This window comes from Danio rerio, chromosome 2, assembly GCF_052040795.2.
Source record: "Danio rerio strain M-AB ecotype USA chromosome 2, GRCz13ab, whole genome shotgun sequence".
NCBI classification, from domain to species: domain Eukaryota; kingdom Metazoa; phylum Chordata; class Actinopteri; order Cypriniformes; family Danionidae; genus Danio; species Danio rerio.
Genome location: NC_141022.1, coordinates 13,547,716 through 13,575,645, shown reverse-complemented (window position 1 = coordinate 13,575,645; position 27,930 = coordinate 13,547,716). Strand labels below are relative to the sequence as shown.

At 35.4% G+C, this 27,930-nt stretch overlaps 2 protein-coding genes across 32 annotated transcripts in view; one reads left to right on the top strand and one right to left on the bottom strand.

Annotated features, from left to right (window-relative positions):
- The window catches only part of kmt2cb (lysine (K)-specific methyltransferase 2Cb), a 237,469-nt gene extending 220,966 nt beyond the window's left edge, over positions 1–16,503 (bottom strand). For all 31 annotated transcript variants that reach the window (XM_087240505.1, XM_087240508.1, XM_087240510.1 and 28 more), the window contains exons 1-2: positions 15,811–16,503; positions 12,162–12,344 (exon numbers count right to left, since the gene is read on the bottom strand). In XM_087240505.1, the coding sequence (XP_087096631.1) occupies positions 12,162–12,343 (182 nt within the window). In that variant the 5' untranslated portion in view covers position 12,344; positions 15,811–16,503. The remainder of the gene's footprint in view (positions 1–12,161; positions 12,345–15,810) is intronic.
- LOC147846232 (uncharacterized) overlaps positions 1–27,930 on the top strand; it is an 849,179-nt gene that overhangs the window by 710,709 nt on the left and 110,540 nt on the right. The gene's annotated exons all lie outside the window — the stretch shown is intronic.

Below are 27,930 nucleotides of genomic sequence, written 5' to 3'. Positions count from 1 at the left end.
AACAGAATTATATCTAGTATGTTGTTAGTTGTGTGGCAAGCAAAATTGATCATAGTATGTAATATTTCATCCATGCACTGATTTCAATAGGTTGTATGGCTTGGCTGAAGTCTCCATGTAAAAAAAGCACCCTGTCCAAAGTAAGCATAGTGTTTGACACAGGCCGGCGGGGTACAAGGATTATACTAAAGCTGGCTAGTCCATAGAGCACTATTTACTTATGTTTTGTTATTAAAATAAAGAAATATCTGTCAAAAAAAAAAAAAAAAGAATTGCTTCCGTATTGCATTTTACATTACACTTATGTTAAACAACTGACATTTTAACTTTAAGGGTGCTTTCACGTCTGTAGTTCGCATCATTTGGTCCGGATAAAGGGCAATAAAAGATTCATTGTAGCATTTTTTGCCATCTTTGGGTCGTTTTCACACCACACTGCTGGCTTTAGTCCGAACCAGATGAAATGAACCAAAATGCAGTTGTCTGACAAAATCCACATCACTCATTGGCCAGATGTTGTTGAACATATTTCTTTTCAATTGGTCAGAATTCATATGCGGTAAAATGTCAATGGAACTCCCGCAAGCAAACAAACCGCCGGCAGACACAAAATGTCACTTTTTACTATGGAGATACAACCGTCTTAGTTGATCGTATCTCTGCTCGTAGTATACTATATAGTTTGTATACATCACTATTGACAAACTATACATTTCAAGAATGAAGCGCAGCTGCGAAAGGAAAACATTTTTTAAATGCATCGCACGTCACTTCATAAGGAGGTGTGAATTAATTTAGCTAAACTGCAACATGGTTATCTAACTGAAATATTAATAACGATCCAGAAAGGTCCAAAAAGGTGCAGTGCTATAGGGTCTGTTTTAGTTTGGATCATATTGTCACCACAAACGAATCTCTCCAGGGTTTGTTTGAAAGCATACCGAGACCACCTCTTCGAGAAAGTGTCGTATGCTTTTTTGGTTTGCTTTTGGTGCGCACTTGAGTACGATTGCTGCATTCACACCTGTCCAAACGGAAAAAGAGGAAAAATGAACTCTACTGCGATTCAACCGAACTAAACGGCAGGTGTGAAAGCATTCCTAATTTAGAATGTGCTTGCTGCTCCTCATGGCGCTTAAGTCTATTAAGACTATATTTTGATTTAAATACATAGTAGATGCTTTAAAAGGAACTTTATAAAATTAAAGTCACATCATATAGTCTCATATAGCTTATTTTTAAAAGAACACAATCTACAGAAGCCTTTTTAAAGACTTTCTGTCTTTTCATGGACAGAAGGCCACATTGGTCTTTCAGAAAGAAGGTCAGGTTGACGTTGTTTGCCTGTCACTCTCTCTGTCAACAGCAGCAGACCACCATGCTGCATGTGAGTATGCAAATAACATTTCTACTAGGGCTGGGTGATATTGCAAAAAGAACTATTACAATATCATGTTTCATATCATTTGGTATTAATAATTATAGAATATTTTTTAACAATACATTTAGAAATATTAGCATTTTTACCACTTTATTTTAATTTAACAACATTACTAAGGCAAATAGTCTGTAGATTGTGTTCTTTTAAAAATAAGCTATATGGTGTGATGTGTCAATAATAATGAAACAGTAAACCTTAAACTCTGTCAACAAAAGAAACTATGTCAATTTATGATCATAATTATAATCAAATCTGAGCTTTCAAGTAAAAGAACCAACCATCATTATTTAAATACATAAAGCAACATTACAAATTGTAAAGTTGAATGCCTCTATTACCCGCTATGCTAAAAACCTTTTCAGATGGGGAAATAGTGGCTGGGCTGCACAAAAAAAGAAACCAAAAAGCCACTCTGGCCACATCCTTAAATCCTTATTTACAATCTTATCATTGCTGCTATATGGCACTCAATTTCAGGTGTTGTTATTCTGACCAAAAGTGACAAGCACAAGTGCGTCGTTTCCTTGACCATTTACAATGAGCTTTGCATTTGCGCTCTTCTGGCGTCTATCACAACTAGGCGACCATCAAGCATTTTTTTAGTGGATGACAAACGGATAAATCATTGCTGCAGCTCTGATGCAAGTTTATGGAAAAAAGTAAAAATCACTGCAATGTTTGGATGCACTGTGTTTGTCTGAGGTACTTAGTCTGTCGTTGTGAAGGAGATTTACTTGGATGAATTGCGGTATTCTCAAGGCATTCAAAAAAAGTTGAGATGTTTTCAACTAGGTGCGACTGGAAAATCCATTCATGTCACATGTGCGCCACTTGCACAACATGTTTACGTCACTCTAATGTGCACATCTTGCAAGTCGCGCGGCCTCCATTGCAAATGACAAACTTATAACCTATTATTGACATTGCTTCCAAGGCTCAGCAGCCATATTTTAATAAAACTTCATACCATTTTTTTTTATTTATTTTGATAATAGTGGTCAGTCAATAAATATAGATACTAATGTTATCACCCAGCCCTAATTTCTGCCTGCGTGAACAGGGTGCGCATACACCAATCGACAGTTGTTGGCAGACAGTTTGGGTTACCCTTCATATTTTCCAGCCAAATGTTTTGATCACGTTTTAAAGCCCTGAAGATCAGCTGGTCTGTCTATGAGCTGACATACGAGCGATCCACAAAGCTGAAACAGATGTATCTGCACCTGTACTATCACATGCTGAGAGCTTTAAAGATTTTAAAGACAACCGCATTGTGCCATGACTGATAAAGTCACAAACTGTTCTATTCAGCATCTCTCCACGGCAAACAGAAAGCAACATGGCGTGCTGTGGTGGCACTTCTCACTAGTTGATGTTTAGGAGTCCACTCATAAAATGTGTAAAACACATTTCCAACTGCAGCGCAGTGGTGTTGGAAGGTTTAAAAACAGTATACCATCACTAAACCTTTTCAAACTTTCTTATTAACCTCAAACAAAAAATTGAAAAGAACTTCATTTGACGTATATCAGGCCTTTAAAGGGCTGGTGGTAAGATTAAAATCTTATTTGCCTTTGAAATTGCAAAGGCAACATAATTACAAATTAAATGTGTGATACTTACAATTAAAAGAGTTTGACAAATAAATGCTGGTTTGTAATAAAGTGGCAGACTGTTCATATAGAAGCAAATTAACTGGAAGTAGATATCTGAAGTCTTCCAAAATACACATTTATTATGTACTTTGTAATTTTTCTTCTTTTAAAAGATGTTTGAAGAGATATAAGCATTAAAATAGTTACAGTAAGAGTACAGTATAGTTTGTACACTTGTACATCAGATTGTGTAACTGGGCAACCATAAACAAAACACAAGCAGACCCGTTCAACATTTTCTTTGTTCTTTAGAAAAAAACAAAACCTACTCAATTCAACCGTTTTCTACAATAACAACCTTTAAACACTTGACTGTATGTGTTCTTGAAAGATTAATCTTTTAAAGATTATTTTGCAAGCTTTATTCATGAAAATCATTTCACACTATGCCATTACCAGTCAGAGACATGGACATCACACCTTACACAGCCCAAAATGGCTGAAGCATGCATTTCACTTCAAAGACTAGTATATAATTCATTAATCTCTTCAGGAAAAATGCCAGACACCTCCCCTCCATTTACATAAGCAGAGTCTAGTAGGGTAGGGCGATACAGCAAAAACAAATTATCACAATATAATATTTCTTATCATGTATATCGCTTATTATTGAATATATATTAAAATCCATTTAGTTTTATAATTTAATTAACCACTTTATTTTAATTTACCAACAATACCAAGGCAAATTGTTTAAATAGTGAAAAACAAAAAAATAAAGAAAAATATTTAGTCTCTTATGTCTAATATCTAGAGTGGGTGCTAGTAGCTAAGATGCACAGAAAAAAAAACAAAAAGCCACTCGACATCCTTTTTAAATTACAATCTCCTTACTGCTGATATACGGCACTAATTTTTCCGATGTGTTGTTCTGACCTAAAGTGACGATGATGCAACTCAACCCGAGTTTGTTCACTTTGCATCTAAAAGCACATGAAAAGTACAAGCGCATGGTTTCGTTCACCATTTTTAATGTGCTTTGAACTTGTGCTCCCCTGGCATCGCAGATTAGTTTGTTCTATTTAAATGAAATCGCGGTGTACTAGCAGCATTCTGAAAAGTTTAGATGTTTTTCAACTAAGTGTACGTGGAAAATAGAAGTGTGTCACGCTCCTCCATTGAAAATAACCCACACTTATTGGCAATCCTTCTAAGGCTCGGGCTCAGCAACCACATTTTAATAAAATTATACCGCTTCATACTGAAACTTCATACCAAGCTTTTTTTATCGTTATTGACAATGGTGTTCGGTCAAAATACCGATACCGTTTTATTGCCCAGCCCTAGTGTCAAGCTTAGATTAGTTTTCCATGTTAGACTGGAAGATCTCAGTTGTCATTATGTCAGACTGAATGACAATAAAGATGCGCCAAACACAGTTTGAAATCATCCATCAATGACACTTTCAGTATCCTGCATTCTGAAATGATACCTGACAGCACAGCAAACAAAAACTATATGTAACACTAATTTGGCTCACAAAACACTTTTATAAAATAAAAAAAATGTAAAAAGAGGTTGACAAGTTGTCATGCTGATTACTGATCATTCGGCACTCCTACTGGTTGATGGTTTGACAGTTGTTGTAACTTGTCACACTGTAGTAAAGTATAGCAGTAAATCTATCAGCAGTAAATCGTTCAGTTTGTTGCACAGAGTGATCATTTAAGAGCCACGTGGGAAGTATCATTTGCATGTATGTTTTTTTTTCACATTTTGCATTTTTGAGTTATGATTACGATTATTGAGCATTTGATATGTTTTTTCTTTCATAGCAAACACAAAGTGTTCATTAGAATAAATGTTTACTGGGTCAGTATAACTACTCAAGTCATAAAATGTTGAATATAATGCAAGAGGGAATCTGATAATGGCAAATGTCTCATTTTCCAATGAAAAAGATGGTCTAATAAATGTTGTCAATTATAAATGACAAGCGTATGTCTCAAACATAATGATTCAACTTCAGAATTATGAATTGTTATATTCTGATGTCATCACTTTACTGTCCATTAACAACCAGGACAAATTTAAAGTCTGTTTAAGTCCACCATTCAAAATCTATACAAAATTTAGCATTTTAACCAGCAGTAGACCTACACATAGCCACATATTATTATTATTATTATTATTATTATGTGGTGTTGTGCAAGTTACTTCCAAACTGTAATACATTACAGATTACTTATTACTGTTATTTAAAAGTAATCCCTTACATTACAATATTACTGTCTTAAAATTGCAATGTTACATTAGTCTTATATTACTTTTTAGTTACTTACACCAAAATAACTACAGAATTAGAACTTTACATTCTAAAATGAAAAAAAATGTACTGCAGAGCATTATGATATGATGTAGCAGAATGACTGTGACCTATCCAGGCTACTAACAATGTAGTATATAATCGGCAACTTAAAGGCTCAAGACAATGCAAGAAAGGATAAGAGCCAGAATCACAAATGATCCAAGTCTGTTAAAAGTATGGTAGAGGTAAAGTGATTATCTGGCAATATCTGTGAATAGCTTGACTATATTCATATTAGACATAACAGACCTATATGTAAACTTCAATGCCATGACAAGATGCAGATTTTTTTTCTTTTCTTGTTGTTGCCATTATTCTATTCACTTTAAATTCAGGTTTACAACACAAAACTGTCATGCACAAGTGAGTATGATGAACAGCTTTCTAAATATAATGCTTGTGTACCGATTTCCTCTGTTTGTGGACAAAACTGCTTGCGAGCTCTCAAATATACGCTGCTCGTTCGCAAATTTTCTCACGCTCTCTCAAATATGCACTTCTCGCGCAAAAATTTTCTTGTGCACTCTCAGTACACTGCTCAGAGTCTGCTTATATGCAGACTCACAATTTATGTCTTGTGTTCCCCTCTTCCTTTCGTGCTTTTTGATATGATTTATATTGGTGCGCTATTTATTAACAATAACCAATATACTAAAATAGACTTACATATTACATTTTTTAAACCAATAAACCACTAATAAACCATACAATTTTATCTGTATGTTATATGAGATATTTCCAGTTTCAAACACTTAACGAAACAGAATAGAGCACAGGTGTCAAACTCAGTTCCAAAAGGGCCGCAGCTCTGCACAGTTTAGTTCCAACCCTAATTAAATACACCTGATCAAACTAATTGAGTCCTTCAGGCTTGTTTGAAACCTACAGGTAAGTGTGTTGGAGCAGGGTTGGAACTAAACTGTGCAGGGCTTCGGCCCTCCAGGAATTGAGTTTGACACCCCTGGAATAGAGGTTCAATGTAAAGAATATATTTTATTTTAAAAATATTTATTAAACATCCAAAAGGTGCACCATACTAATAAAAAAAAAAACAAAAACATTTAAACGAAAATAACTAACGCAAGCTGAAATGTAACTGTGATAGAAAATAGGGGAAAACTTGATAATGTATTATAGCCTACTGTACTATTCATTTTTCAAAAAAAATCTCACTATCAATCCCACTTTATCATGTCAACTAAAATAAAATGAAGTAGTCTGTCATACCTCTATCCCGCTACCATGTCGTAAAGGTATTTCCGATATTTTCAATCTTTCTCTGAAGGGTGGCAAAAAGACATTGACTTTCTTAATATGCGTTTTTCAGCGGTCTTGTGTCCTCCTGTAACGTCATCTTCAGCCACTAAAGTTCAGTTCTAATACTCAAGACCACAAGAACAGATGACGCGTGAAACTTCCCGGATGTGTTTTTGATATTGAGGACGCACTGATGCAGACTTGTGCATCGAACTCGCGCTAGAAGTCCCAGAAGTTGCGACTGGAGGTGGGAAGCGCAGCATTTTATTTAGATTTATTATTACAGTTCAGAGATATAACTGATTTATTTCAGGAGTTTCCCTAGATGACACGGTGAATATAAACATTTCCATGAACATAAGGAATAAACACATTAAGGGTGTTTGTTTGTTGAAATTCGTATTAAAAAACGTTTTATTTATATTGGGCAACGTCTATTTATAATGATTTTTATACATAGTATACATTTTGAAAAGGGGAAAAACAATAAAACAATAAATGAGTGCTGTAATGTTAAAATAATTTTCCATTAAAAACGTGTAAAGGTCACGTGACCTTTAGGAAGAACGCAGCATCTCATTTCTCAGAGGACGCGTTCTCTGCCCTCGCGGCCTCCCGAGTTCTTTCTTCTGAGGACACCTGGCAAGACCGTTCTCCACAAGAACGCAAGTCTGTTCTCTGCATTCTAAGAAATTGAGAAACAGCCATTAAAGAGCCGAGCCTCCCTAAACACAACTCATACCGCCGAACCACCAGGGGCCGCCCCTTGCTCTTAAATATGAGTTATTATACTACAATTCACCACACTTTACTGTAGTAAAACTACACTGTATTTCACTGTAGTTTACTATTCTTAAAACTACAGTATGCTGAAGCATTCATTTACAAGTTGTAAATATTATTAGCCTAAAACATAGGCAGTATACTTGACACTCAAAAACACTAGTATTTATTATAGAATTTACCATAACCTTTTAGTGTTTTGTGTATTGTTAATGAATAGTGTGGCAATATATAAACTAAATCAACATTCTTGGGATAACCAATTAAACAGGACGATCTCTGGAGAGCAAAAGCACGAAAGGAAGAGGAAACATGAGGCACAAATTGTGAGTCTGCATCATCTGAGGGAACGAGAGCAGATCGTTCGCACGCGTGCAGATATTTTTGGAGTGCACTACAAGACATTTTGCGGTCGAGCAGTTTTTTCCACGAACAGAGAATTACATGGATGCGCTCTCGACTTGTAAAACTGTGCTTACGACATTTGTCCGTGAAATAACGCCATATGCACATACGTCCATCTCGCAAATTTCCTGTCTTCTGCCATTTTCATCAATTTGCCGCTCTTCCGTTGCACGTAAGGGCTTAATGTTATTGTGAACCGGGCTGAGCCAATAGCCTCAAACCTCGAGCTAAGAGCTTGAAATAATTCTGCGTTCACAGTAAAAAAGTTCCAATAGCGAGAGGGAGATTAATGACAACACACACATATATTTACTATATGAGGTGCAACTTCATTAATATGCATGATAGCTTCGAAGAAATTTTTTCAGTGTTCAGATGCCAGAGAGAAGCCACATTGTGTCCAAAATTAGTGGAAGAACAAAAATTTGGAGACATGGGTCATCAGTGTTTTGTTTATAAATGTGCTGCAACAAAGATTTTGTTTTTATTTCCCTACTACGAGCGCAGCTGGACTCATGTGTGGATTGCAATGTACCTGACAGAAATGTGTGATCGGTGTTCTTTGTTTGTTTATTCAGATGGCAAAGTACTCAAGTCAGCAGTACTCTTTCAGTTTTTTAAAGACATAGCAAAGTCAAAATGATTTAGTTACTTATATAGTTAATAGTACGTTAATATTACTGCAATATTAAAGTACAACATTACAGACTGAAAGATCTGCTGTCTCCGAATGTAAACACCTTAATCAAACTATTACCATCGTGTAGGATTTTCGCTGCATATTGTGATAGGATAGTCTATACACACGGCTTTCTGATGCTATACCTACCGAGTGCATCTTACCAAGAAATGCCGAGGTTTTTTTTCTCACATTTGTTGTGCAGTATATAGCGGCGACCTCCCGATCTCCGTTGGGAAGCCAATAAGGAAGTAACTGAACCTGCAATTCATCGAAATTCTGCTAGTCCTGGCTCCATACGGAGTAAATTTCAACTGAGCCCACTTTTAGAATGGCCAACTTTACAACAGAAACAATGTTTAAAAAAAACATTGTTTCTCCCCGTGTTGGCGTGCGTTTGCTCTAGGTGCTCCGGTTTCCCTCCACAAGTCCTAAGATATGAACTATAGAGGAATTTAATAACCTAAATTAACAATGTTTACAGCCTGGTACAAAGAACGATTTTGATTCATATAGCTAATAATACCCTTGATGACAACTTTGAGGGGGTGATTTTTTTTTTAAACTCATCTGTTTCCTTTATATTAAGTTTGCATGATTAAGGGTGTGGCCACTTAAGTGACAGCTAGGTCTCGCTGGTTGCAGTCACTTAACCTCAGTTGATTCTTGCCAATTTGCCGCTGATGTCAGCATATTCATCGTATAAAAACTGATAAAATGTGTTAAAACAGGTTATAAAAAAATTTAAAAAGAGAAAAACATAATAGTGTAATCTGTCGGACGTAGCAGTGCTCATTCAGTAAAGGCACAGCTAAACAGATGTGTTTTCAGTCTCGATTTGAATGTGCCCAATGCTGGAGCACATCTGATCATTTCTGGAAGCTGATTACAGCAGTGAGGGGCGTGGTAGCTGAAAGCCGATTCACCCTGATTTGACTGAACTCTTTGAATTTCTAGTTTACATGATCCTAGAGATCAGAGTGATCTGTTATGTTTGTATTACGTGAGCATATCTGTAATGTATTGAGGTCCTAAGCCATTTAGTGATTTATAGACCAGTAATGATATTTTAAAATCTATTCTGAATGTAACTGGAAGCCATGTGCTCTGATTTCCCGTTTCTGGTCAGAATCCTGGCCGCAGCATTCTGGATGAGCTGTAACTGTTTGACTGCCTTTTTAGGAAGGCCTGTGAGGAGGCGTTACAGTAAACCACCCTGCTGCTGATAAAAGCATGAACAAATTTCTCTAATGCCGAGTTCAGACTGAATGTTTTTTAAAGTAGTCATGTCACAGATGTTTTCACACTGCATGACTCTGGGCTAGCGTTTTGTCGCTGCTTTGTTTACACAGCAAGATGGATCAGCGACAGGGGCTTTCACATTGCATGACTTTACAATAGGAAGAATCTGTCAACTTTGTCCAAACTATGTCTCAAAGCCAAAAACACGTAGTATATCTTTTGTTATTAACTAAATAATGAGAAGGAAGCCTTTAATGGGGTAGAAAATGTAGATATTTGCTAACTTAGTTTTTAGGGAATTAGCAATTTCTCCACAAGTTTTTTAACTTTCTGTATGAAACGTTAAACAGACACAGGTGCTCCTGTCAAACTAGTTTTTCCTCCATTTTTTTGGGTTTGAATAAACTGAAAAGGCGCGCTTTTAACTTCTCCCCCAGCCTCTTGCTGGCCTCCAGGTACACACACACACACACACACACACTAGTCTCGTAAATGCTGCTCTCTCATTGGCTGTAGGTGATCGCTGATGTTCTTTTCAGTCAAAACTCCTTTCACACGAAATGATTTGAATCACCGACAGTTCCAAATATTTAGCATGCTAAATATCTCACAGGCATCGGCGACTCATGGGCGATTCTCTCAGATGGCGTCTTTGATAGTTAATACTGTGTGCTTGTCACTCACGTGCACGAGCACCAATTTGCCAGTGATTTCAGGCGTTTGTCGGCAATTTCTCAAAACCTGTCTGCGAGCCAAAATTAGGGCTAAAATCACGCAGTCTGAACTAGGCATAAGCCGAAAAGAAAATGAGTAAATTAATGAGAATTATCTGTCTTTTAGACCCGACTCATAATTTTTTTAGGCCTTATCCTACCTCCCTGACTTTACATCCCTCCTTTCTGCTTCATAGTATGTTTAGTTAAAATAAGATCATGTTTCATGAGCGCTGCATATTTTTTTCGACGTGCATGTTAACAACTGGGATTCCTCTTTTGTCTTCAGATGTGCTGCTGAGGTTTCTTAGTCCCACAGTTGCAAAAACGTCTAAGTATTCTGAATGTACAATTGCTTTATTTAGATAATAGAATGTCCAAGACAAATGTAATATGTTTCTTATATTTACACTTGCATTGGAATTTATTGTGATGCGAAAGGGCGCCACCTGAAATCTTTGTATCACTCAGATCTTTAGGATCAAATAAGCTAGAAACTCCAAGAGTTCTAGTCAAATCAGGGTGAATCAGCTTTCAGCTACTACGCCCCTTACTGCTGTAATCAGCTTCCAGAAATGATCAGATGTGCACCAACATTATGCACATTCAAATCAAGACTAAAAGCATATCTGTTTAGCTGTGCCTTTACTGGATGAGCACTGTGCTTCATCAGACAGATTGCACTATTATGTTTTTCTCTTCTATTTCATTGTTTTATAACACGTTTTATCTCTTTTTGATTTTTTTAATCATTTTTATTATTTGTTTTTATTTTTCTTATACTTGCTTCTTTTATTTCTGTTTATGTAAAGCACTTTTAAATCCCACTGTGAATGAAATGTGCTATATAAATAAACTTGCCTTGCCTTGCCTTCTAAAGCAGCAGACGACATCATCCCACTCATCCACGGATTACCGTTTGTTTATTTGTTTTTTTATTGTGGACATTCCGCATAGTTCGGTTGCGCAATTCTGATTGGGTATTAAAGTGTGCTCATTATTGGCTGACAAGACTGTCCTACACAGACGGCCGTAACGCATTTGCTCAGGGCGGGGGAGATTATATAAAACATATATATATATATTCATATTGCAGCCTCTTGCGATTAGCTAATCGCAATGTTGCAAAACGCAATTGCTATTCCATTTCGATTAATCGCACAGCCATAAGCTGAAGTAAACAAAAAAGCAGTGTATTTGATAAAGTTTATACTAATGCAGTTTAGTTTATAGTTTTGTATTTTTGAGTCTTTTTATTTTTCATTTATCAGTGTATATTTGTATTAGTTTTTACAAAAGTTTTGTTTGTTTGTTTTTTGGCACAAAAATAACTCCATAGGTTTTGATCCACTTCATGTGTAAAAACTGAAACAATGTCCCAGGGGTGTCATCTTAAAAGCTGCCATGAGAAAAAAAAACTGCATGCACAGGAAAACCAAAACACATGCTACAGCGACAATGGATGCCTACATGGATGAGACAGATAGAGAGATATTTGTACAACAGCAGCCTAAAATACAAAAATTTTGCCAAAAACAATGTGCATATGTTGACCACCTGTGTAAGCGTATTATGTATTCTGTCTTCTACAACCAATAATCAACATTAGTTTTGAAGATATGTAGATTGATATTCAAATCAGTTACAATACCAATTGCAAAAATTTAAGCTAACTTACTTTTTTCTCTGTCTGGGCACAGAGGGAATTGATGTTGCTGTGGATAAGGCGTCCTTACGAGGGCGGCCTCTAGGCCGCTTATCTGTGGGGGTTGGACTTCCAGTGGGAGTGGCCCCAGAGCTGCAAGGAGGTGGAGAGGGTCCTTTGTCAGAGGGGTCCAGACTTTTCTCCTCTGATGACATTCTGTTGATAAAAAGGTAACACGTAAAATTTTATTATAACAGATATGCAAAATAAGTGTCCGCTATGATGTAGTCTGATGTACAATATTTAATTAGTCAAAGCTAATTATTAGGTTTTTGAGAAAGCTTTCATCACAGTTTTTTTCAGCAGATTTAGACCTTTACAACTTTCCAATAACAGGGTTCAACGCTATGGATTTTTTTTACTGGTCCGATCGGGCAAGTGGTTCAGATTTTTACTTGCCCTGCCAAAATTTTCACTGGCCCCACCAAAAAAAAAAAGGAAGTTAATAGCAATTTTTTGCCACATTTTAAATAATGTGTCAAAAATAAAGTCTGTGAATCTAGAATTTTAATATTTAAAATAAATTGTAAATAAAAGTGTTATGCAAACAAAAAGAGCAGTACAGAAAATGTTAAAAAAAGGTGGCTGACTTGTCAAACTGGCCGAAACTGTGCAAAATATCACTTCATTTTTATTTTGTTCTGTTAGTCAGACGTAAATGTCTACTTCCAAGACGTTAGAAACAGACATTTTCTTTTAGCCTTATAATTTGATGTTGCCTCCATGTTGCCGTTTCTTCGCTGGACTGGTTTTTACCAGGTTACAGAAAAAAATATCATAGTCAATCAAATAAGAGGAACTGGAAAGCAATATGGTGTTTACGACATAACAAGGAAGGTAGTGTTTAAAAACTTAAAAGCACAAACTCAATTGACAAATAGTCACAGACAAATTAAATGTTAGTGACAAGGCAGCACTGTCCCAATCGGGCCAGTAATGATCCGGTCTACTGTCCCAAGTGTCTCTCAAGCTGGCCCTGGGCCACTGGGCAGTCCTTATTGTTGAGCCTTGAATAAGCTATTTTTTGAATAAGCTAACTACAACTTTATTAAAAACCTAGATATTCCAGAAGAAAATGATTCCCGGGTTCAATACTAAAAAAAGCATTTTAAAAAACTAATATAACTTATGCATAGTGTGAAGATCAACTCTGAAATAAAACATAATTCCATGAAAATGTGTCAAAAATGTCATATTTAGTGTGCTAAAAAATAATGTATCAGTTATACTCATATGTAATGTCAGCTAAAAATTATCCGTCCGTTTTTTTATTATCATGTTTGAATTGTATTAGCACAGTACCAACTACATGATGGAAATGAATACTCCAAATACAACACATTTGACAAGTTGACAGAGAATGTTTTAGTTGTGTTGCATTATTCTTTCTAAATGTAGTGCATATTATGGTCACTGCTCTCCTGAATCCACCATGCTGACCCTTGTGTTTGCTCTGTGTGGTGCTTCTGCCAACCTGTCCACTTAGCTGACAAGGCATATTGCCAATGGGATGCTGTCTTTTCCGGGAACTACGTGGGATCCCTCCCTGGGCTGCGATCATTGTATCCTGCCTTGAGTAAACAATTACACCTCACTCACATGCTCGAGTCAAGCCTTTAATGACACTGTGTACATTACCTTTAGCTTTTACAAACACATTGTTTGTGATAGTCATGAAAGAGCTTGAAAAGTGCATTTTTTTTGTTTCATGTTGACATATTTCCTATTGAAAAAGGAAGCTGGGGAAGTACAGACGGATGAAACTGCTTAAATTTTCAAACAACCAGTTGGCTTTATTTTATGGAATAACTAAAAAGCATATTTAGCAATGTGTTATCACTACTCAAAGGTATAAAAAAAATAAAAAAATAAAAGTGGACTGAAAAGACGGAAACGGAAGTATTTTTATGCATGTTAAATATTCTTCGTGGAACCACAGATACATAGAACCATAATGGTTGAAGGACTTTATCATTCTAGAGCACATTTGATTAAACAAACATACAAGCACCCTTGAGTGCAAGATAATTCATTAATATGTTGAATGATTTCCAGAGTGTAAAAAGACTGACGCGTGTATGCATCTGTTAAATGTATATTCTGAGATATAATTAAAAAAGTAATAAAAAAAAAATCTCTATTTTTTAATTCAAAGTGCTCCTTACATAAATACAAACAAATTGCACAGACTTGTAAATGTCATTGTTCAAACTGTCATTTTCAAGATTGACCTAACAATTTACCATGCATCAATCTTGCAGCTGAATTGAATTTCCAAAAGGCTGTATAATCAATCACTTTATGATTTTGGTTACATTTGAGACATGAAGTTTGCAAAACTGGATAATTTTGTGCACCTATATTCATTTTAAAATGAACAGTTATTGTCCAGTTTTAATAACACTGATAATGAACCGATTTTTCTGACACATTACCAGCTAACGCACTCTCATTTTTTTTGAACACTAACTGAATTAATAGTTGTGTAAACACTTAATATTGTTGTTATTTTGTATCCAAACTCCCCATTTGGTTCTATAAACATCTACATAAACTCTATTAAGCTTCATAAACTAAGCATTATACTTTTTTAAACAAGCACAAAATGTCCTTGGTGCAGTTGCCTCAATTTTAGCTGGTTAAACTAAAGTAACAAATGGACTGACACAAAAAAAACGAAATGGCTTCTTGATCAAAAATATAGTTTGTACTTTATTATCATTCTGTCTATAAAATGAAACATCTGGCTAGGTGCAGAGGACTTCTTTTGAAGTTATCTAGAGTGTGTAAATCAAATCCATGAATACATCTGAACACTTGGCAATGCCCCTACAACGTACATCTTAAAATAAGATATACTGGAAATGATTTGAAACCACAACTAAGGAAACCAGAGGGACACCTTCGTGAAACAGAAGCACACAAAGCAAGTGCTTCTTCACATGAGGGGGCATGTCCAGCTTTTTGCCTTTGTTCAGTTGTCTCCAGAGCTTTGTGTTTCAGAGCTTCACGTATGCAAGGGGCCGATAATACCATCATGCCATGAAATACTCTAATGTTTAACTAACTTCACACTTTTTTATAAAACAAAAAATGACAAATAATTAATAAAAAACAAAAACAAGCCGGCGACTTTGCAGGAGGGAGATGAATGCACTCTTTAGGACCCTAAATGCTAAATCTACATGCACGCCAAAGTATCGGTGCTGTTCAAACATTTGTCTAGACGTAATCATGTAGAACCAACGTAGATGTTTTAGATTTACAGTGAAAGGACGACTGAAAATGCGCAAGAAAGGCTGTAAGTGGATACAGTATAGGCCTTGCAGCCCGGCTGATTAACTTGGAACATTACTCAATGCTGGAGTCGCCTATCCAAGCGGGAATCATATAACGGCCCATTAAAGGCAGTGGACTGTAAAGATGCAGGAAGGGTTTAAAAATCTTTTTGTGTTTTGTGTAAAAAATAAATAAATAAAAGAACAGAAAACGCAAACGATAAAGAAATGCTGCACACTTGGTCAAAGTGTTTGCGTGGAGAAAGGCGACGCAAACGACAAAAGCGCTCGCAAACGGTGACGAGAAATACGTACAACACACGTATCGGTCGACATTTACTTACCTCTTCGACCCTAACACTTTTTATTTATTTCCATCATGACAAGAACCGTCATATACGTGACATACAGTACTTTTGTTTAGGGATTGTGGTGCTGGGGGGGTTGGGAAGGATACACCACTATTCCTCAGGAAAATAAGCCAGCGTGACAAAGCGATCTTCTGCGATACTGTACACGTATTCCAGTAAAACCCAACTGTATATCCAGAGCGTATTCAATGTTTAATCCAAAGGCAAATAGCAGCCGCTTTTCTTCGGTTTGAACGGATCACTTTTCTTTATTCCGCTTCATCCCACATCGCCAAATCCTCGCGGGTCACATCCCTCATCCGAAAACAAACCATAACGACCGCTATACGAGCTCCTTCGAGGCGTCGAAAAGATCCGATCTCTGGCCACATTCGGGAAAATACAGCCCAAAATATCCCCAAATGAGGGAAGACCAAACGCAGATTTTGGTTTCAAGCTTTCAATCCTGACGATTTCGATCAGCTCACTGAGCAAGCTGCAATTTCGAGCAATACTTTATTAACACTAAGCCCATCGAGATGATATCCTTGACTGGGTATTCACAATTTATACAAGAAAAAACGATGTTTAGACGCGGCTGTAGAACGGAAAATTAAATAAAACGTTACATTTCGGCATTACTACAAATATTAAAGTTGTAGCTCTCACTCCATGGTAGCCATATTTGAGTGTAACCGCATCACCCCCTACAAGCGACACCATGCTAAATAGTGCCACAACATTAAGCACAGCCCTTAGTGGAAGGACTCTTCTTAGTTTAGACATGAGTGTTATTATCCAGTATCAGAACGTGTTTGTGTTTGTAAATTATTTAATAGTGGGTATAAAAACAAAAATCTAAAATAAAAATAATATAAACTGACCCTGCGGACTAATATGTTGGAGAGCTCAGGTGAAGCGACTTTTTTTTCCACACAGAATTTCTGCAAAACACGGAACGGATCTCAGTTCAGGAACTGATACATTGTTCTTCAGTCTCCATGCAAGCCTGATGTAATGTGTCTGTGCTCGTTTGACTTAGGATGTAAATGGTGGTTTTTGAAAAGAACTGTGTGCAAAATAGTTTTACACAATGCATTTCTTTTTAGTACTATATTGGTTGACGGCATGTCACAAACATTAAAATAGAATTTCTTGTTATTTATGGCTGCATCCGATCAGGGGCAAATAAGATCAAATGAATGTAAAATAAAAGTCTTTTTAAAGTTCAAATTTCAGCAGTGGTTCTGAAACCTAGTTCAAAATAAAAATATGATACCTTTTTCTATTGCTGTTTCTTATTTGTTATGGATGTTTTATCATTACATTCATTCATTGATTCATTTTCTTGTCAGCTTAGTCCTTTTATTAATCTTGGGTCGCCACAGCGGAATGAACCGCCAACTTATCCAGCACGTTTTTACGTAGCAGATAAAGTTTTAATAAAGAGAGAGGAAACCAATAAAAAGATCAGTTATGCACTCACAAACACACAGTTACGCTATAATCTCATTTGCGATGGTTATAAATTAATTATATAATTTTTATTTTTAAATATAAGTTTTTATTACTATTCATTCATTCTTTCATTTTCTTTTCGGTCCCTTTATTAATCTGGGGTCACCACAGCAGAATGAACCACCAACTTATCCAGCACATGCTTATCCAGCACATCCTTGCACCCCATCTCTGGGAAACATCCATACACACTCATACACTACAAACAATTTAGTCTACCCAATACACCTGAACTGCATGTTTTTGGACTGTGGGGGAAACTGGAGCACCCAGAGGAACCCCACTCGAACACAGGGAGAACATGTAAACTCCACACAGAAACGCCAACTATCTCAGCCGAGGCTCGAACCAGCAACCTTCTTGCTGTGAGGCGACAGCACTACCTACTGCACCACTGCGTCGCCTATAATAATAATAATAATAATAATAATAATAATTATTATTATTATTATTATTATTATTATTATTATTATTATTATTGTTGTTGTTGTTGTTGTTGTTGGTATTATTGTAGTGGTGCAGTGGGTAGCACGATCGCCTCACAGCAAGAAGGTTGCTGGTTCGAGCCCTGGCTGGGTCAGATGACATTTCTCTTTGGAGTTTGCATGTTCTCCCAGTGTGTGTGGGTTTTCTCCAGGTGCTCTGGTTTCCCCGCACAGTAATTTAATGTTGTTGTTTATTTTTTATTAAAATTAAATTACATTTTGACCCAACATTGGGTTACAATAACCCAGCATTTTGTTAGAGTGAACTGAAATTCTATTTAAAAAAAAAACATTGCAATGTTAATCTCACATCTGTCCTGATTAAATTATTACAATTTCTTTTTATATATATATTTTTAGTTTCCTTTTGTGTTTGTAGAGTAATAGAATGGTGATATGTTTTGGGCAAATTATGTTTGTTTATTCCAGGAAAGGCTATTAAATTCTTCTATTAAAAGCCTAATAGAAGGCTAGTAAAATTATATACAGTTGAAGTCAGAATTATCAGCCCCCCAGATTTATCAGCTCCCCTGTTTAATTTTTCCTTAATTTCTGTTTAACAGAGCAAATATTTTTTCAGCACATTTCTAAACATAATAGTTTTACTAACTCATCTCTAATAACTGTTTTTTTTTTTATCTTTGCCACACTGTTAAAAATTGTCCCGTTAAATAAACAGTAAGTTACTGGCAGCACGGTTGCCAGTATGTTACTGTTAAATTAACAGCATCTTGCCACAAATACACCCATCTGCAGCCCACAGATTGGGGAAGAAAACCCTGTCTGCAGCCTGCAGATCAGGGCAGGGCAGCATCTGGGGCGGGGCTGCACATTCAGCCATGCCCACCTGTAATTTCATTGGTTAGTGGAAACATAACAGTGTCAATGCCCACTACTTGGTGTCAATAAACAAGAATTGCATTTACAACTTCTTAAATATTTTTTTTTGTGGTTAATAAACACAAACATACACAAAAGTGGACATTCTTGCTGAGTGTTTTGTATGTTAATTATGTTAACAGTTATGTGAATTTCATAATGGTATTTTTCCTGCTAAAAATATTACAAAAGACTCAGTACTTTTCACAATGGTGTTACTTCACTTCTGCCTTTCAGAAATGCAGTGTTTTTAGTTTTGATATTTTAATGGTTTATTATTTTGCTTCAAAATGAAAATGCATCAATCAAATGTGTAGTTTCTATGGCTAGATGTTGCATATTTACAACAAATAAAGGTGGAGTCTGAAAAAATAAAAATAAAAATGAAGTGTTTTTAGTTCAGTTATATATATTTTTTCCCTTTGTATGGGATAGTTCTCTGGAAAATTTACAACTGGAAATATTAACATTACACTTTGATTTAAGGCTATTAAAAATATTGGGCATGTTTCCAAATGTTTCTCTTTCAATACTGCACTGCTTTGAGTTTGAAAATGATTTATTTGTTAAGAGCAGGAATAAGCTATTATTTATCAAGGAAAGTAAATGTTTGTAACCTTTTCACTTGTTAAATCAGGTTATTTCATCATATAATGGATTTATTTTTACTTTGATGCTGCTATGTTTATAATGTATATTATCTGTTATATGTAAATTTTCCAACACGAGCAAAAATCCTTATAATTTTTTTATACTACCTGGTATGTCATCTATGTATGCAATCAGTTTCATCATTTATTATTTAATGATCCATTAAAGTTTTGTTCAGTTTCTCTATTTAAATGAAGCTCTGTTAAATTAAGTTTATTTAATATTCTAATTAAATGATATAGAATAACAATGTTGTATGTGACTCTTGATAACCAAACAAAATCATTATAAACGTTTTTTAATGATCTACAGTATCTGTGCAGTGCAGAAATGGACCCAGAAGGGTTGTTAGAAAGTGGTATTAAAGTATTTACCCTGTATTTACAAAATTACAAAAATAAAACCAAGAAGACTGCATTTTAATTCTGTAATATTAGATTATGAAATTATTTGAAACTTATTATTTAAAATGTAGAACAGATGTCAAAACCCCCCAGTAGGTGGCAGCAGAGCACTGTCTTCATTTAAATGGAGAAACCGAACAAAACTTTAATGGATTAGTAAATAATAAATCATGAAACTGATTGCATACATAGATGACATACCAGGTAATATGAAAAATTTGTACAAAATGTTTTCTTCTTGCTGGAACATTTACATATGACAGATACTTTACATTATATTCATAGCAGAATCAAAGCAAAAGTAATAAATCCATTACATGATGAAATAACCTGATTTAACAAGTGAAAAGGTTACAAACATTTACTTCCCTTGATAAATAATAGCTTATCCCTGCTCTTAACAAATGAATCATTTTCAAACTCAAAGCAGTGCAGTATTAAAAGAGAAACATTTGGAAACATGCCCAATATTTTTTAACAGCCTTAAATCAAAGTTTAATGTAAATTTTTTTTCAGTTGTAAATTTTCCAGAGAACTATCCCATACAAAGGGAAAAATAAACTGAACTAAAAACAATTCATTTTTATTTATTTTTTTCAGACTCCACCTTTATTTGTTGTAAATATGCAACCTCTAGCCATAGAAACTACACATTTGATTGATGCATTTTCATTTTGAAGCAAAATAATAAACTATTAAAATATGAGAACTAAAAACACTGCATTTCTTTTGTATTATTTTTAACAGGAAAAATACCATTATGAAATTCACATAACTGTTAACATAATTAACGTATAAAACACTCAGCAAGAATGTCCACTTTTGTGTATGTTTGTGTTTATTAACCACAAAACAATATTTAAGAAGTTGTAAACGCATTTCTTGTTTACTGACACCAGGTAGAATTACGTTTCCACCAACCAATAAAATTACAGGTGGGCGTGGCTGCATGTGCAGATCCGCCCCAGATGCTGCCCCATCCTGATCTGCAGGCTGCAGACAGGGGCTTCTCGTTGCCAGCAATCTACTGTTTTTTTTTTTTTTTACAGTCTAGCTCCATAGTTTAAATTAACATTATATTACTGTTAAAAATACATTTTTACACTGTGTTTACCTCTCACGTCTTTGACCCTTTAAACCCCTGAGCAAATACCTCAATTAATTGAACACTTCTGAGTGTCCACACTACTTAGGGTTCAAGAAACATGGAGCAAAGCTGAAGTAAATTAATTAATTAAGTGACTAATTAAAGAATAATTGAGGATTAGCGATGAACAAATGAAGAAATACTGAAGGGAAAAAACAAGAACAGAACATACAAAAAACTACAACTTCAGTCACAGCTTTATAATGAAATAACCTGAAGTAAAACAAATGATTATATCATTAAAAATATCAGCGGACGTTTAAACAACTCTACAAACAGCATCACCAGCTACAATTATTAATAAAACATTTATTTTTGTATAACCTCTACTAAAGTTTTTCTGCAGATAAAAGTTAACATTTGAAGTCACCATTATGGAGAACAGAGATTGCTTAAGTTGGGCTCTTATCCCTGACACTTTCACCATTGATTTATTTTGGCTGCTGCAACTTTAAAGAATTTTGTATAAAAAGCTCTTTTGATGTGGCAAACAAGTCAAAAATCTGTATAACATCTGGCGATTCTCATATTGTTTTTAATAAGGCAGAACCTGCTCTAATTTAATATAATTTTCTTCCTTATGCAATATTTAATTTATTGTTAAGTATAATATAACATACCTGTATGTGGCATTAAATTCTGGAAGTTTTTAAAGAATATTTTGATCAAAAACACTTTGTTCCATGATATAAGCTGCACTCAAAGAGACATCAAGAATCAGCGGATGAACCTCTGCAATGGTGACAATTAACAAAATTAACAGTTTAACTCACTAACAGGCTACTGAAAGTCTAAACATAAACAACAGCAGAATCAAATACGAAAATAGAGAAACCGTAAGACCATTACACTACATAATCGATTAATGTGCAATGCATGCTGGGATATTTGTACTGTGCCACACCCAGCACAAAACATTTAAATTGTTTCCATTGTTGAGGTACAAGGACTGATTTATGAGGCTTGGGCGTGACAAACATTATTGAACAGTTTTAATATGTTATGTCTTATTTCTTTAATATTATTAGGTATTTTTTTTCTATTTCCACTTCTCATCGATAAATTTCTATCAGCAACTAAGCATAAAAAATATTGCATGAGACTAGTCATCCAGACAATTATCATAAAATTATTCAGAACAAATTTCAGACAATTAAATTTATCTACCAATCAACTTTTCTGCTTTTTCTTATAATCCAAATATTTAACAAACTCTGTGTTTCAGCAGCTGGAGAGTCTAAATTTACAAGTTTAAAGGTGAAGACCTCAACTAAACCAGTCCCTCCATTATGGTGACACAAAAAAACAAATAAAAAATCCTAAATTTCTGTTGTATATATATATATATATATATATATATATATATATATATATATATATATATAGCTTAAAGGGGCTAATAATTTAGTCCTTAAAATGTTTTTCAAAAAATTTAAAACTGCTTTTATTCTAGCCGAAATAAAACAAATAATACTTTCTCCAGAAGAAAAAACATCATCAGATATACTGTGAAAATGTCCTTGCTCTGCTAAACATCATTTGGTAAACATCTATTTGAAATATTTAAAATAGAAAAAAAAAAAAATTAAAAAGGGGGCTAATAATTCCGACTTTAACTGTAACTAAGACCAGTATAGTCTATATAACTTTAAAAAAAAAAAAAAAGAATGTGTCAACGTGCAAATATCTGAAAAATGCATGCATTCACAAAGAATGTTTCAAGAACTTCCATAACATTCTATCTCTATAATGCGATATTTGGTTAAAGGGATAGTTTGCTCAAAAATGAAAAATAAGTCATCATTTATCTGTACCCATTGACTTCCGTTTGGTAACACGCTTTCAGCTTTTTTCAAAACATCTTTTTTTCATTCAAGAGAAGAAATTTGAAGAAATTAATAAAAGTTTGAAACCATTTGAGGGTAAGTAAATATTGAGTAAATCTACAATATTGGGTAAACTATCCTTTTAAATAGTTTTGGTTTAAAACTTTCTGCAAAGTTATTACTAACTTGCTTAGCCAGGGGGCAGTGTGACACTCTATTCTTCTTTTCTTTTTTTTCCCCCAGAGTGTGAAAGATCTTCATGTGCATAGCCACACATATGCAATCCTAAGGGGCATTATTCAGACATGATAGTTTTTATACTTGCATAAATTGTATTTTTATCCTGTTACCCCAACCCTATTCAAATCCAACCCTTGGCATAATAAAAACATACACACAGACTCAGAACTTCCCAGAACTCTTCGTCAGTTAAAATATATTGTATTTAAACAACGTTGTCAAATGCAATTATTGTTTTAAAATTGCCCAAATGCTTCATATGAAGTATATTTGAGAGAAAAGACCTCCTATCATGGAAACACAACTATCTAGTATTATTAACTAAATATTGAGAAATCATGGAAACACAGCTATCTATTGTTATTAACGAAACATTGAAAAATCATGAAAACACAGCTATCTATTGTTACCTATCGTTACTAACTGTTGGAAATAGTTTGTAATTAAGCAATAGTAAATAGGATTTCATATTGCTTTTGTACACAGTGCAAGCATCAATAGAATTAATAGAAATATGAAATGTATTACATATTTTTAAAGTCTACTTTTTACCCAGTCTCAAAACGTAGGCATATGTAATAAAGAAACTGTCTTTAATCAGTTGATTGTGGTTGATGGTGTCACTGCATAACAGCACAGTAAGTTTTAACTTCAGATGTTATCAATCTCATAAAGTTCGCTCGTAGGAACACCAGAGGAGAGTATGCAGACACACAGTTCGTCTAGTAGATAGAGGATCTTAAATACTACATAACTGGAAGCATTTCTCTTGATCGGTGTGAAGGATCAGAAAGCATGTAATGAACATCCGTGGATGAGTATACAAGCATACAGTTCATCAGAATGATAGATCTACTAGTAAATTTTAACGGTCTAGGCGCAAAGTCTGAAGTGCAAGGTGCAAGAGCATTACGGGCATGTCCCAATCCACTTTTGCTATTTCAAGGATGGGAAAATACGCTGTGCCCCGTTGCACATGGTCTAAGAGGGTTAAGCTTATCCTCTTAATGAGTTATAGGTGTGTTTTGAGAATAAACCAATCAGAGTCTCATCTCCCATTCCCTTTAAGAGTCAGTTGCATCACTCTATGGCCCATTTTCTATTTACATTGCAGACTTTGTAAGGGAAAAACCTGAACACTTCAAAACAGTTAAGAAAACAGTTAAACAGCATCTGCAGCAAGAGGATAATGAGCCTAATCCATTCAGCCTTTACTTTTACTTTCTTTCGTGGATAAGGAAACGGTGCTGTACGCTTTTTGTTTGTTAAGCGCAAAGATTTGTTTCAAAACTATTTCTAAATTCAGTTCTAATTTCCAGCAAATTAATAAGTTAACAAAAATAACGAAGTGTTGTCAAAAAACTGAGTTATATCCAAAGACATGTCCCATGCCCCATATCGTCCAAAACCTGACAGGTGGACAGATCTAAGCTTGTTTTTAATCATTCATTCATTTATTCATTTTCTTGTCAGCTTAGTCCCTTTATTAATCTGGGGTCACCACAGCGGAATGAACCGCCAACTTATCCAACAAGTGTTTACGCGGCGGATGCCCTTCCAGCCGCAACCCATCTCTGGGAAACATCGACACACACATTCACACACACACTCACATACACTACGGCTAATTTAGCCAACCCAGTTCACATGTACCGCATGTATTTGGACTGTGGGGGAAATCGGAGCACCCGGAGGAAACCCACGCGAATGCAACGAGAACATGCAAATTCTAGTGGTGGGCAAAGCGAGGCTTCGTGAAACACTGAAACAGTCGAAGCAAATGTGTCGAAGCTTCGAAACGTTTCGAAACCCCACTCTACAGTGACATCTAGTGGTCATTTTTTATGTATTGCACTGAAACAGCTTCAGCAAAGAACAGTTGAGCAAATTGAGGCATTAAATCCAACTTTGTATGTTTGATTTTTCAAGTAACATAGTACAGTGGTTTAGGTGTCAGACTTCCATGCAGGGTTAGTAGGTTGAAGCCAGGCTGTTGCAGTTTGTTTTTGAAATGCTTTAATACCAATTGGTAATGCTTTGCTCTTGTATCGTTTTGTTTCAACATTGGTCTGATATCCGAATAAACAGTTTGTGAATAAATATGTCTTGTTTTTGTCTTAAAACAGGGTTGTTGCTGGATCAAAAACGATGGCCTGAAGTTATCAAGAATTATTTATATTACTCATAAAATTTCCCATTTATTGTATTTTATTAATGTCTACCCAAACCCTAAACCCAACCATACTGTAAAAATATTTATTATTGTTTTACAGTGTTACAAAAATGATGCTAAAATGGCGTAACTGCAGCTGTATCCTATTTAGGCTACACAAAACAGAAACATGATTAAAATACATAAAACCATGATTTCAGAGTATTTGTACAAGTCGGGATTCGAACCCAAAACATCATGCAAAGCATAGAACCAATTAGCAAACACATAGTCCTTTAAGCCATATGAGACAGAGAATGTTTGATGACCTTGGCAGTCAAATGAGGATTCGCCAGGTCTCGAAACGTTTCTAAACTGATCGATGCTTTGAATCGCTTTAGTCACGTGACTAGGTGTTTCGAAACACTTTAGTCACGTGACTTGGGTGCTTCGGATCATGCTTCGGTGCAGTGTTTCGAAACACTTGCACTTCGGGATCTCGACACTGTGTCGAAACATCAGTTTCACGTCAGCCATCCCTAGCAAATTCCACACAGAAAACGCAAACTGCTCGAAGGCTCGAACCAGCGACCCAGCGACTTTCTATGTCTATGTCCTCACATCACATTTCTTGCTCTGCCTGTTTTTGGTCTTGTGAGTATTCGTGCATGTAAAGCAGAAAGTCCCTGGACTTGGAACTTGCTTGTGCTTTCGAGACTCTGTAGAAAAAAAAAGAGCAAAAAAGTAAGCTTCAGATACAGGATGTTTTGAATATGCACATAAGTTTACTTCTGTGAAGGGTACACAATAAATCAAATCTCAAAATACCTGGTCGTGTCCTTGGAGGAATGTGATCCCCCTCTGATCACAGTTGTGCTGACATGTCTCATTGTAATGTCTTTGTAGCCCCCAGCGGGGACTGGGACCGGCCAGACTGTACCCACACTGCCCTAGCCTTGTTTCAATCTGCCGGAGACTCTACTAGCCCCCACCAACGACCCCTGCCCCCATGACAACCTTTCAGTAGTCATGATTAAATCAGCATACTATCATCTCAAAAACATTGCAAGAATTAGATGTTTAGTTTCCAGTGAGTAGACCTTGTTCATGCTGAGAGGTCACCGATCATGCGCAGTACAGGTTCTTTCTTTTGCTTGGTCATTTCAAACAGGATGATTATGGATAAAGAACCTACCGCGGTGGATAACGAAGGAAAAAAACAATCATACAGGTTTTTTTTTGTTTTTATAATGTTATATTTTAAAGATTTTATTAGCAAAAACAGCTGACCTCGTTTTACTCTGTTTTACTTTCTCTGGGCTTTTGTACTTCCATGGTAAACCAAATAATAATGGTTGTGGTAAGATTAACCGTGTTTTTGTAGTTTAAAATATGGTATTCAGTAATGTTTAAACAAATACCACATTTTTCTTTATTAACTGTGGTTAATTTTTCATACATGAAACCCCTGAGATCAGGACAGGTTTCTGATGTTACTGTATATAAAAGTGATCATACATAAAAACCCCTGAGATCAGGACAGGTATCTGATGTTAACTAATATAAAAGTGATCATACATGAAACCCCTGAGATCAGGACAGGTATCTGATGTTACTGTATATAAAAGTGATCATACATGAAACCCCTGAGATCAGGACAGGTATCTGATGTTACTGTATATAAAAGTGATCATACATGAAACCCCTGAGATCAGGACAGGTATCTGATGTTAATGTATATAAAAGTGATCATACATGAACCCCCTGAGATCAGGACAGGTATCTGATGTTAATGTATATAAAAGTGATCATACATAAAACCCCTTGGGATCAGGACAGGTATCTGATGTTAACTAATATAAAAGTGATCATACATGAAACCCCTGGGATCAGGACAGGTATCTGATGTTACTGTATATGATATATAAAGTATTTGACACAAAAGCCCTGGGATCGGAACAGGTATCTTAAGTTATAACAGTATTAATGTAATCTGAGAGGAATCTTAAGTTAATTTGTTTAATATAACAAACACTGACTTCACATGAAACACCTGCGATCAGGACAGCTATTTTAAAGTACTGCATATAAAAGACATTGGACACGAAACCCCTGTGATTACGTACAGGTATCTGAATCAAACAGCTGTTTTCACAATCTGCGCATAATCCGTGACCTATGCAAATTCACAGATAGGCCACGCCCACCCAGTGACGTAGTAGCGGTTATGCTGTACTGAAACCCCTGGAAAAAAGTGCCTGCCGAAACTCACAGCGGTTTATCATAAACGTTTCATCTATAATTTTCACCGCAATTGACAGCAAGAACAACGCAGAAGCGCTGTCTGATTGACAAGCAGCACCCACATGTGTTCAAAAGAATCTGAAACGTCAAATAGGTTGAATCTATGCAGCATTTTCTAAAGTAATACAATCTGTATTTAGCTTTTCGCTTGTATGGTGGCTCTGAACTGTCAAAATACTTCTAAAAAAGGCTTTTTTGGACATTACATCTTTTATTCAAGAACATTTGAGTTGGTTTCAGTCGTTAGCTTTTTCATTTTCATTTTGTTGAAAATATATTCAACTTGCTTGTTAATTAAATCCCATTTTGTTATTTAACCCATTGTTTTTATGCAACAGTCAAGTTAATTTCCTATGAAAAAAAGAATAACTTATTTTTTGCATGCTGATTTATGTGAAATCGTGAATATAGGTCTATATAATCACCTTGCAATTTTGAAATTATAGCTTTTTTGCTTTGAGTATAGACTATTCAGTTCAAAAGAGCATTTCAATCTTTTATGACGTTT